This window comes from Uloborus diversus, chromosome 10 (genome assembly GCF_026930045.1).
Source record: "Uloborus diversus isolate 005 chromosome 10, Udiv.v.3.1, whole genome shotgun sequence".
NCBI classification, from domain to species: domain Eukaryota; kingdom Metazoa; phylum Arthropoda; class Arachnida; order Araneae; family Uloboridae; genus Uloborus; species Uloborus diversus.
In genome coordinates this window covers 85,863,836-85,877,189 of record NC_072740.1, presented here as the reverse complement: position 1 = coordinate 85,877,189, position 13,354 = coordinate 85,863,836, and the positions used below count along the sequence as shown (strand labels likewise).

Sequence of the window (13,354 nt, the reverse complement as noted above, 5' to 3'; positions counted from 1 at the left end):
AATCAAAAGGTGGAATGATGGCGGAGAAGCTACCTGTTCGCGACATCTTTGTGGTTACAAATCCATTCTGGACGAACGTGACCGGCGTTCTCTGAAGCGATTAGTGAAGAAAAATCACAAGAAATCGACCATTCAACTCACAGCACTCTTCAACGAGGGACGTAAAACAATTTCCAAGCGCACAATGCGACAAGAACTTCAAAAATCGGAACTAAGAAGCTGTGTTGCAAAAAGGAAGCCACTTGTGAGTGCCATTAATCGAAGAAAGAGACTGCAATTTGCAAAAGATCATAAAAATTGGACTGTTAATGGTTGGGGAAAGGTCATGTGGTCCGATGAGTCAAGATTTACGCTCTTTCAAAACAACAGATGCGTCAGGGTTCGAAGAGAGCCACAAGAAGCAATGGACCCTACATTTCTCGTTCCCACTGTGCACTCTTTCGGAGGCAGTGTAATGATTTGGGGTTGTTTCTGTTCATCTGGACTAGGCTCGGCTGCATTGTGCACCAACCAAATGAAGTCTGCACAGTACCTTAACATCTTGGATGATCATGTTGTGCCATCTATGAACTTTTATTTTCCTGATGGTAGTGGTGTATTCCAAGACAATAACACCAGAGTACAACGGGCTACAATTGTTAAATCTTGGTTCGATGAGCATGATGCATCATTTCAACACATGATTTGGCCACCACAAAGTCCAGACCTGAATCCAATCGAGAATCTTCGGGACATACTAGAAAAGGATTTAAGATCACATATCACACTTCCTTTATCTATCGAAAGTTTAGGAGACCTCTTGATGGAATTGTAGACGAAAATAAAAACGGATACTCTACAAAAGCTCACTGCAGCAGAGCCACGACGTATGAAAGCTGCAATATGCGCAAAAGGTGGCCCAACAAAATATTAAGGCATGCGACTTTTTTTTGGACACGTAGTGTACGACATGGGTGCTGATGATTTTCTGCATCTTAAAAATCTCCCGACTGGCCACCCCAGGTCAGAACCTAGGTCTAGCGTAGGTCTAGGTGTAGAAGGCCAACCCCTAACCATCACGGCACCAGCCGGCTGGTAAAGGCATATAGTAATGCAAACTCTATACCATGGAAGTAATTTAAACGGTAGTTCACACTCGATACACGAGGCCAAAACTGACTAATTAAAGAGGTGCACCCCCCAAAAAAGAGAAAAATATTCCTTAAAACATCCCCCCCCCAAAGAATTTAAATGGCAGTCTGCACCATGACTCCTCTGATGCATAGGTGGGCACCCCTGCTAACTCCATGCCACTAGCGACAGAGAAACTGAGGTAGCACAAGTACGGGAGTTATTTCTACTGCACCTCCCCCCCTCTCTCTACAGACACGTCAATACATTGCTGTGAGGCCGGGTTAAGCTTTAGGCAGCCTTGAATGGTGCTATTTCATTAGGTTTAATTTGCATTTCTTAAAATATACACTTGTGTGTTAAAAAAGATCTTTAGTTCTATCTATCTTTATTTAAGTTTACAATTTCATTAAGTTTATACAGTTGAATTTTATGGGTTTTATAAGAAAAAACTTTTTTAAAGAGTCCACCAAGTTCTACTTAAAATCGTATTTTTGTCCTCACTAAATTTTCAGCAGAGGACTACTAGCCAGGGAGAGTTCATGCTGTTCAATTCCCTTGAAGACTTACACTATTTAACGGTATTGTACTGTGTGTGTGTGTGTATATATACATATATATATATATATATATATATATATATATATATATATATATATATATATATATATCAGTAAAGTTTTAAAACATGATCAGTTTGGAAAAACAAATATATGCTAGGTTGCAATAGTTGAAAGGGCATCAAATAACCATGCAATTACGGATTGCAATACCGGACCAAAAACACAATATCAGTGTTCGGTATTTCTTGAAACATGATACAGGAATAATATACCAGTAATTGAAAATTCCCCAAAAATTATCAAAAACATATTATTTTGTTGTCATTATTCGTAATTTTGTTAAAAGTATTCTGATAAAGAAATTCAATTATTGTAAGTAACACAAAGCCATAGGCGGATTTATGCCGAAATATTTGGGGGTGCAACAATAACAGGGATCTGGGGAGGGGAGGCATTTCCGGAATAACAAGGCAGTGGCGAAATCAGAAAATGATTTTAGGGCGGGACAAACTTTTAAGCCTAAAAAACGTGATGTAAACCATTTTTAGTAAGATTAGGGGATGGACAATTCTTAACATTTCAAACTGCAGAAAAAGTCTTAAACGAAAGTCGATATTAGAAGCAATGGGTGAATCCAGCTACTGGTTTGGAATGGGATTCACGCCCCAGAAAAAAATTTGAAATAGTAGTTTTGAAAACGCAGTTTTACAGTTCTTGGTGATATTTTAGGGGCAAGAAAGGTACGTGTGGATCCAAGGCTATTTTTAGAAATTTTAGTCTTATAAATGTGATTATAGTCCATATTTATAGTTATAGTTTGGGTTAGGAATGAGACTCATAGACTGTCTCCAAACGATTTTTTGAAAAGCAGATAGAAATACATACCCCCTCCCCTCCCCCACGCTACCTCTTTGACTTTTCATAATTAAAGTTCCAAAAATACTACGGAGGACAGTTTTTGATGCTGTTTCCGAACGAGGTGTTCTGGAGCTCTCCCCTGGAAAATTTTCGAAATTGAAGTCCTAAAAATGAAGTTCTTCTGCAATACTCCATGGAATTTAAAAAAAAAAAGGATTCTCCCAAATATTTCGAAATAGTAGTTTTCAAAACCAAAATATTCTCTTTGATGATATTAGAGAAAGGGGGCCGGAGGCCCTTGTTTGAATATTTTCCAAAATTACAGTCTTAAACACATGAGTGTAGGACCATATTTGGTAACGTTACGGACACGGCAGCTTTTCAAACATGAAACTCCAAAAACGCAATTTCAAACTATTTTCGATGTATTTAGGTGATTAGAAGAGCTTCCTTGGAAATTTTGCGAAAGTGAAGCTCAAGAAACGAAATTTGAGGTACTCTGTAATAACTTTGGCTGGAGAAAGGGCTTTGAAGAAGAAAAATTTTGAAGACTAATAGAAAAAATGAAAAGGAAATATTTAAAAATGAAAAAAAAGGAAGGGGGAGATATGAAAGAAAGAGGATTGTGCGAGGAGGGGGGAGGAGGCACACAATTCGCCGCCAATAATCTGAAACTGTTGAAAAATTAAAATGTCAATATTTCTTTTTGAAAGAAATTAAGATTTTTACCTCAACATTCTTTTTTTTTCGTAAAATAACTGCGTTTTCCCAAAATGAGATCTTTTCTTCCATTTTGTGGGGAGGGTCACCAGTCTTGTGCCCCCCCCCCCCCCCCACTGCAACAAAATGTCCGGGAGCCCTCCTTCAAAAATTTTTGAAAATTTACCTTATAAATGTTGGTTTTTAGTTGATTTCGGAGTAGATTTTATTGATAAAGTTTTTTTTTTTGGACTTGATCAGCTATAGTTGTTTTAAAACAGAAGAAATGGTATTGATATATGAACAAATACCCAATTACAGAACATGCAATTATTCTATACAATAACACAGCACTGAACAATAAATTGTTTGAGAAGTTTCTTTATTTGCATGAAATTATTTATTAGTTTTTTTTTTTTTCCAAATGGATAAAGTTACTTTAATTCTTAATATGAGCACAGTTATGTTTTTCTTGCACTAGCGACGTTTGGTGATACACTGGATTCAAAAAAAAAAAAAAAATAAATAAATAAATTTACTAGTATAGCAGCTATAAATTCCCCCCCCCCCCAACTGCGTTTCTGAGTGAAATATACTAAACTAATTTTTTTCAAAACCCAACCAAAAATTTTGGGGGTGCGGCGCACCCCCTGGCACCCCCGTAAATCCGCCTATGCACAAAGCATCTATTGTACTGTCACTATGCTTGGAACTCATTTCAGCGCACAAATTTCCTACAGTTTTACATACTCTTTCCAAGTTCAGACTGGTCAGTGGTACTGTTAATACTGTGCAATAGACCTCCTCTAATTGCGTTCGTAGTCCTTCATCTTCAAATAATTTTGTCTCTTGCGATCTGATTTTGGAAATGTCTTTTTCTTTTTTTGTATTGAGCATGGTATTTTCAAAAAAATTGTAGCTAGTTGTAATTTCTCTTCGAGACATGACTCTTTTTTAATATTAACATCATCTTCAACAATATCCTCCAGACCAGGATAGGTTTGTGTTCTTTTTCTTTATATGTATAAAACCTTTGGGTTGAAATTTACGATGAACTTAACTAAATTTAATCTTGTTAGCTTATTTTATTTATTTTTGTTTTCTTTTCAAAATTCTTTATAGTTATGTAAAACTCTGAAAATATTTTCCCATTCACCATGCCTTGCCTCTATGCAAATTTTCAAAGCACTATGTAGAATGACACAGTATTTCCCCAAATATACACTTAAATAGCGAGACAGCACAACACCAGCACACCAATACTGGTGACAACAAATTGCCATTTGTTATAGTAACAAGTTTTTTTTTTTTAGTATATCCACTGGGAATTGACCATTGAAAGTTGACAACAGCTGTCAAATACTTAAGGCAGTTGAGGCAAATATTTTTTGTAAAAATATCATAAATTACTAATCCAATTTATGGCTGGAATAAATTATTCATAGCACAAATACATTTGCAATTACACTTGAAATTATATTTTACTAAAGGGCAAGTGAGTGATCAAAGAGGAAGAAATAAAAATGTGCTGCACATAAACCCACGGATGTGGGATTAACACACAAATTAGTGATGAAAATATCATTTTGTATTCTTTCCACTACTATTATTCATTGATATTCTATTAGCTCATGCTTTTAAAGTCATTTTTTTTAAATCAATAGATTGATTTTGGTACTGTCTCATCGAGAAAGAAATACACATTTAAAGTAGCAGTAGATATTAAATAAGTTAAATTAAAAGCTCCTTAAGTAAAAAACTTTTTACTATTTTCAACTAACACCGAAAATATAGGTATTTTACCTCAGCAAATACCGGTACTTCAAAATTTCAAATCAGCTCTAAATATTGGTATTCGGTATACCGGTATTGCAATCACTGCACGCATTGATTGTTTTAAGAAAATAAAAATATCCATAGGCACATGATATAATGTTATTAGTGTTGCAAAATCAATTTGACAGCCTTGATCTGTATTCTTTCAAAAAAAAAAAAAAAATGAAATAAGGGTAACAGTGCAGATGTTGTTAGAACAAATTAGAATGAAACGTGATACATACACAACTATATGACAGAAAGCTTCCTGTCGAGAAATAGGATACTAAATTTTGTGTTCCCATCTTTAAAGCATATATCCAACTGGTCTTTAAAAGATGTAACAAAATTAGGCCAATTAAGAGGATCTTTCTTCGATGTGCCATAAGTAAATGTCTTCAAATCTTGAATATCAAAAAAGTCATACAATCAATTTAAAGTACAACTCAGATAGTTGTTAGTCTTGGTTAAACTTCCAAACTTTAGCCAATTTTCCAGTTAGAAAATTCAGCAATATTAGAGCTTATATATACATAACAAAGCTTTAGCATGATTATGACGCAACCAGCACTTAACCAAACCTGCATAAGATATCTTTCATTGTGCAGCAAAATGTTACGCGCAAAATAATGAAAGATAAAAATATTTGAATAAGCGCATTAGCATGTTATATTTATCCATAAACCATCCCAGCAAAATCAATTATTAAGAGGTAAGATGTTATTGGCAATAAACAAAATATTTAACCAGATTTTTCCTTCCGCAGATGTCTTCATGAGTGCACTGAAAGAGAACAATCCAGCATACATGATCATTAAATATTCATCTAAAATGTATTTAGACACTTTGAATCCTGATGAAATACTGTTACTCAAATTTCAAAACAAAAATTGTTTACCAACCAAAAAATATGTTTGAACCTTGATGCAAACCTGCTAAATTAAAACAAAATTGTTTAAATCAAAAGCAAAGAAAAGGTTCATTGATTTCCCAATGCATAAACCTATTTTCTAACTTATTTTACTTTTAAGTCTTTTTTTTTTTTTTTTTTTTTTTTAAGACACCATCAAAAAGTTTACTTGTTGGTTTTAAACTTCAAATCGCTACAAAGAAAAACCATGATATTCATTAAAAACATCTTTGCTCAAAAATTAACATAAAATACACAAAACACAGAAACAAATATAGAGAATAATTATACAGTGAGTATTCAGAATACACCTTTACCAATATTCCACCCATGTTAAGCTTAATTTCTATGTTAGTGATTCAGTCAAAAATTACTATGAAGTTGAAAATCTTACTTAAGCATATGCAGAAAAAAATCAGCAAGAAATGCAGCAAAAATACTACAAAATCAGAATGGCTATATAACATAAAACATTTGGAATCTAAATCTTCAAATCCCCATTTTTAAATACTTACCTTAAAGGAAGAAACCCATTTACAATACAGACAAAAATTGAACATTTGAATAAACAGATTTTTTTAAATAATCGACATGTTTTTAAAAAGTTAGGTTTATGACAGTTAGAGTTCATAAAGATGATTTCAGTCACAGAATACTAATAGAAAAACAAAAAAAGGGGGGGGGATTAACAATTCAATCAAGCTGAAGAACAGTAAAGAAGAGTGCCATATATACGATTGTCTCAGCTCTAAGGAGGACTGAACAAAATACAACAGGAAGTTTCTAACTACACCTAAATTGCTGAATAATAATTTTTATGGAGACAATAAACAAATATATTTTTTCAAAATATTGTGAGTGCACAATTTTCCTTTGCACTTAAACCAGCACTTACAGTTGTTAATACCGACTTGATTAAAAACTGTAGGGGATTTTTACCACTTATATTTCATGTAACTTCATTTATAAAATATGTATCAATATACTTTTTCCCTGAACAGCAGGAAGTAGTTGTGGGAAAGTTAGTCCACAGAAAGAGGCATAAAAGATAGAAATTCTGTTGCCTTCACTTTGATTTCACACCTTCTGCCAAGTACTAATTCTTTTGTTAAGGTTCCTATTGATACTATCATTGATCAAAAGAATGTTTTCGACCTAGCATATGTTATTTTCTTATTTTTTCTCTAATTGTCCTTCCTTTCAAAAAAATATGAGCAATTAACAAATTTTTCCTTAAAAAACGTGAGTGTTCAGATAATCGGAACTTTTCTTGATTACAGTCAGTTTAGATAAGCAGTTATCTACTGTATTTTGCAAAAAAAAAAAAAAGAAAGAAAGAAAATATGAAGCTTCTTGTTTGGGGGAAAAAAAAACTTATTTATACATATTATTTCGGATTTTAAAACTGACTTCAAAAAGGAAACACTGTATATTTGAATGACATTCATTTTAAAAGTTGTTTGAACTAGATTGTTTATCCCAAACATTTAGCAACCTATAACAAAATTCATTTTGGATGTTTAATACATTTTTATGCTAAAAACATATTTTAAAACTCTAATTGCATCAAACAGTAAGTTTCTGCCCGGAAGCCAGGGCTAAGGCAAAACTATATGCAATATACCAACATCCAGCTTAGGAGATCCGGAGACTGCAGTCTCTGGATAATATAAATGGGATGTCAATATATTGCAACCTTTGAGGACATTGAGGGCTTACGATTTTTTGACTTATTCTTACTTTTATTTGTCGAATATTTATCATGTTCCCAGTCTTAAATCAGGCTATGAACTGTTGTGTCTTCTTTTTTCTATAAGGTGCTTAACAATTTAATTGACTGCTGTGATACTGTTAATTTGCACCAACTTGCTGTCTGTCCTAAATAGGACTCTTAGAAGTCATTATTGTTTTTGAAATATTTTTACCAGATTTAATCATGCTGATAATTTCTGTCTTTTTAAATTTTACAAACTTTTTAGCATTTATTGTCATGATTTAGATATTTTCAACATGTCATTTCATAATTTTAAGTCTAGATGTTTTAATATTTTAAATGTACAATTTGTTATAATTGCAATTTATATTATTTTTGCCACTGTAATTGAATTTTCTCTAGAGTGTGCAATATCTTTTAATAAACAAATGTTGTATATAGTCCATACATTTAATTAAGCTTCAGGATGTCATTTACGAGATGAGTTTAATTATAACCACCTTAGAGAGTAATTTAATTCATAACACAAAACTTAATAACATTTTATTTCAAAATGGTTTCAATCTTTACTCAATTTTTAACTACTTTAGCATTTGGGATGGAATAGTATTTGAACCAGAAACATCTTGCTATCCGAATTCAGGGATTAATACTTTATTATTGACATTAGAAATCAATTACTTTTCTAAAGGTAGAAGGGTATCATAAAATTCAAGGAAAATGTCAGTTCGACAGTCAAATGTGGATATAAAAAGAAGGGGGAGGGGTTACCTGAACGACCTATATTTTTTTACAATTGTTGGTTCTTGACGCATGCTTACAATCACAAAAAGGGTCAAACTGAAATTCATTGTCAAAACATTAAAAGTTTAAATAAAGAAAAAATAATAAAAGTTTTGAATTAAATAAAACTTAAATTTGCATAAAACAATACAAAAACAAGAAATATGAAACATCTTTGACCTTCGCTAAAATTCTAATTCATAATGTAAGGACTAAAAAAATGGTAATGGGAACACATCCTATTATCTGAGCAACAAACTATTAAACTTGGTCAATGTCAGATCTAGGGGAGAGCAAGTCAGGGCCCCTGCCTTGGGTTGCAAGTTTCAGAGGGCAGCCAATTTGTCCTATTTCTGTTTTTTCATTGATACTAGGCATAAAACTTGAAGGAAGAAGAGTCAAGGCAGCAGTTTCAAGTTTTTACCCCGGCTTAGAAAAATCAAAGATTCGGCACTGAACTTGGTATGATCAATGATCATACCAATCCACTAGTGAAGATGTGGAAGTCACAAATAAGTTGTCACTGCAAAATCTTGTCTTCGGGTCTGTGCCCTTCTTGTTGCAGCAGCTTCAGAAAAAGGTCAATTCAAGTGTAGTATCTAAGTATGGTCATAACATCCCTTGACAAGACCATCGAAGAGGAAAACTGCATTCTTAAGTTATTTAAGTTCAGAAAATTTCTAGGAGAGACTACCTAACCCCCAACAGAATATGATAAACTTGCATTTTTAGGACTTGAATATTGAAAAATTTGCTGAGGACAAGCATGTTTCAAGGGCTATCCCAAAATACTTTTGGAAAAAGCCCCTAACACAGACATTTTTCCTAACAACATCAAAAATAGCCAAAATCGAGTATTTGTGACTTTGCTTTCCAAAATTTCACGAGGAGAGTTATGAAAGCCTATTGTTTCCCTCATGCTTTAAACAAAGATAGCATGAAATTGCAAGGGGTTCGCAAAATGTTCTCATTCCCAAACCACTTCAAAAATAAATAAAACTCAAGTTTTTATAACATCAAGCACGAAAAAATTCTAGGCAGTACTCTCTAATCATTTATTTTATCCCTTTCCCCAACATTGCCCCAGGAAGCTTAAAATTTTGATTGAAAATAGAGACAGAAATCTATCTTTCCTCTCCTAAAGACATCAAATTAACTTCAATTTTGAAGAAAAAAAAAGGAAAAATACCCCTCCCTTTTCTTAATCATCAACTCGTCATCAAAGATGGAATACGGTTGGGTTTTCCAGGAAGTTCAACATGAAAAAAATTTCTGAGCAAGTCTCCAAACTTTCTCTATTCCACAATTTCAACAAAAATAGCCTAAAATCGTAGTTTTAAAACGTCAAATTCAGAAAATTTCCAGAAGAAGGCAGAGCCACCGACATCCCAAGTTAGAGTGACTTCAAAAATAGACTTCAATTATGAAAAAATCTCTGGAGATAACTCTAACGAATCCTTTCCCAACTCTACACACACTTGCTTTAATTGACAACCATTTCAAAAATTTCTCCGGTGGAGGGCCCAGACCCTCCTCTTCAATCTAAAGGTTGACTTATAATTAATTTAAATGTTTTAATTAAAGCTTCAAAACTCTAAAGCAAATGCTTACTTTGCTCCCTATCAATCAGTCTACGATTACTTTTTCTTACTTCATCTTGAGAAAACACACAGTCTGAAACAAATTAGAAACAAAATATGAATTGGCTTAAATAACAGACACAAAAGAAAATACCAAGATTTTTACTAAAGGAATAAAATTCAACTATCAGAGCACTTGCAAAAATTCTAAAATGTAAATTCATCATCCTCAAGAGCCAATTAGTATTTACATTAATTAAAAATTCATTTTACTTTTTACATGATCCAATATTTATTTTTAACACTTTAAAGAATGTGTGTCATAACACTGAACTCAAACTAAAATAAATATCTGCGAACAGCAAGACTGGGCGATCCACAATATATCGCTCTCCAAATATTGATATATAGATATATTCACGGAAGAATTCAAAAATTTCTGGGGGAGGGGGGTGCAAAAGTTAATAGTACAGTGCAGATTATATCAAAAAGCAACAAAAAAACACTCCCAAATTAAAAAAAAAAAAAATACAATTGTTTCCCTATTTCAAAACTTTCTTGGGGAGGTGGGGGATGCAAATGGTATAGTTCAATACATGACAAAAATGTTTAGCTATGAAAAAGTTTTAAAGATTATAAGGTGTTCTGTAATTTGTTTAAACCTTTTAATTTCAGCAGTCTCAATAATTTGAATGTTTAGAACTATGTTTCGTATTGATATCTTAAATAGTTTATTTTTAGTCATTTAATGCCTCTTGCATAAGGACTTTTTACTTCTTACTTGAGTAATATTAAAATAAAATACTAAGAATATATCTTAAAAGAATGCAGTTATAAATTTTGGAAACTATCATAATACACCCATTAAGCACACAGAACTATGAAATATACATTCACTAATTTATGTGTCACTAGCTGCATTACCCGGCATTGCACAGTCTACCTCAAAAATAATGTTGCATCAAGTGACACATGTTTAACAATCAGGCTTTAGAAAAAGAAAATAGGAAAACATTTTCTGTCAATGGGTACAAAAAGCAATTTCAGACATCATTTGACTTTTTTTTTAAATCCAAAAATTCAGTCACTGTCATTAATAGGTGTAATATTCTGTTTCACGAATCTTCTGGCGAAACCAGCCTAGGTGGTCACCCCCGATTGGGACAAAAAAACTTATGTGAATTCCTGAGCATGTAAGGACCGCTGTACTATATTTAGAAAAAATCTGACATAAACTGGATTTGTTTAAGGACTCCCCCCCCTCTCCCTCATAGGTAGGCGAAAAACCCTATGACAATTTCTGACCATCAAAGAAACTCTGTGCCAAATTTTGCAAATATCTGACGAAAATTGGATTTGTATAAGGAAATCCCCTGTGGGAGGGAGAGTTGCCCTCATTGCGAATGAAAACTACCCTATGTGAATTCTGGAGCATCAAAGGACCTCTTAGCCAAATTTAGCAAAAATCTGGCGTAAACTGCATTTATATTAATGAAATCGTCATTTGGTTGATTACAATATATAATAGACATACAACTATTATTTTTCTAACAGGTCATTTTACAGTACTTGGGTAATGGCGCATTCTGCCGCCCCACCACTGGTACGCAGCCAAGAGTCCTGGTTTGTTGATTTCTTACAGTGGTCCTCGTCCTCTTCAATCCGCCACGGCTCAATTCCTTAGTAGATATTTAAAGTGCTTTAAGTTTTTAAACAAGCAGAAAATTTTCTCTCCTTGTTCTTGTTCCTTTTCTGCAAGTTAAGCTCATCTTCTTGCTTTTATTGGCGCATCATGGAAGCAGCTAAGTGATGAGCAGAATCTCATTTACAAGGATGTAGACCTGGCTTTCCAGGTGCAGGTTTTCCTACACCAAGGGGAAGGGGATAGGTAACAACAACACAGTACTTAGGTGATTGAATAAAACACTGAACCACAATTAATTTATTTTTCAGACTAAGTCATTTATATATGTACTAGAGGCCCATCCCGACCTAGTTCAGGTTAAGAAAACTATCTACCTTAAATAAATATTACAAAGGTATTTTTTAAGTTGAAAACTAATAGTAAGCAACATTTTTTCTCTTGTTCTTAAGAGATTTGAAACAAATTGATTTACATTTCCTAATCATGAAATACCAACAGATAATTCCCACTGAACAATACAATCTTCCCGTATCTAACGCTGCACTACGTATCGTATATAGTTGTACCTTTGATGATGGCATAAGAAATTTTTATTGGTATTGTAATCTATTAAATTGGAAAAGGAAATATGCAGGGACCATGGGGATGCAAGGATTATAGGCCAACTGATCTGTTGCTGGTGGTGTAAAAACAATATTTGAAATCATATTGTTCCGTAGTGAATTTAATTGTGGTTGCGCAATAAAATTATTGGGATACCACCTTTAATTTTAAAAGCATGAAGAGAAGTCCTGAGGAGTACCCTATTAAAGAAATTCTCCCAACTGCCCGTTTTTTCTTGTTAAACTAACAGAGTCATTTTGGAGGAGATTTTCAAAGTAGTTTAAATTTGGAATGGCCAGTTTATACCTCTAAGTAAAATCCCAGCAGTTCAGTAAAACACTATCGCAAAAGTCTGTTGACTGATTTTTGAATAGTGTTGTTCAATTTAATAATTTTTTCCAGTTCCACCGGGTATGCCGATCAACATTAATTTACGTTCCAGGTTTTCTGGTTTAATAGATATTTTTTCATTGATTCTCTGGTGGCAAACATAAGTCCCCTATGGAGTGTCCACTTCATTCACAAACTTTGCCTTTATGATATTGATTGACATTGAATGACAATCACAGTATTTCTGCTGACACTCTCCTTGCAATATGTTGTTACAGAGATCTTTTTTGAATGTTTGTCACAAAGCAACTGTGTCTAAAAGTTGACATAAAACAGAATAGTTGTAAATAATTCTTCGACTTTAGGAGCGGAGTCGGAAAGTTACATGTATCAACTAAGGATAGTTTCCAAGGTTTGTCATCCTCTATAAGTCATGCAGCTTGATAGGTTGACAGGATCTTTAACTCTTGTATTCCTTTTTCTGGGAAAACTTGCTTTTTTTCTTATGCCTCTGACTTTTTTTGGCAATTTCTTTCTGATAGGATATTTGTGAACTTAATAAGTTTATTATAGTGTTTTTAAATGAGTAGATATGGTGGTCATAAAGAATAGTTCAACAAATAAGTTTTAGTTATTTTTTTCTCTTCTTGATCAAATTCTTTGCTAATGTTTTTTTTATTTGTTGTTTTAACTCTTAACTTTAAAAGTACAGTAATTGTGTGCAATTACTCTTTCAGTTAGAAT

The 13,354-nt window shown here is 33.3% G+C and overlaps 1 protein-coding gene across 1 annotated transcript in view; it reads right to left on the bottom strand.

Moving 5' to 3' along the window:
* Window positions 1-13,354, bottom strand: part of LOC129231294 (laminin subunit beta-1-like) — a 103,753-nt gene that overhangs the window by 83,528 nt on the left and 6,871 nt on the right. The window contains exon 2 of the mRNA XM_054865582.1: window positions 10,064-10,126. Coding sequence (XP_054721557.1) covers window positions 10,064-10,126 — 63 coding nt within the window. The remainder of the gene's footprint in view (window positions 1-10,063; window positions 10,127-13,354) is intronic.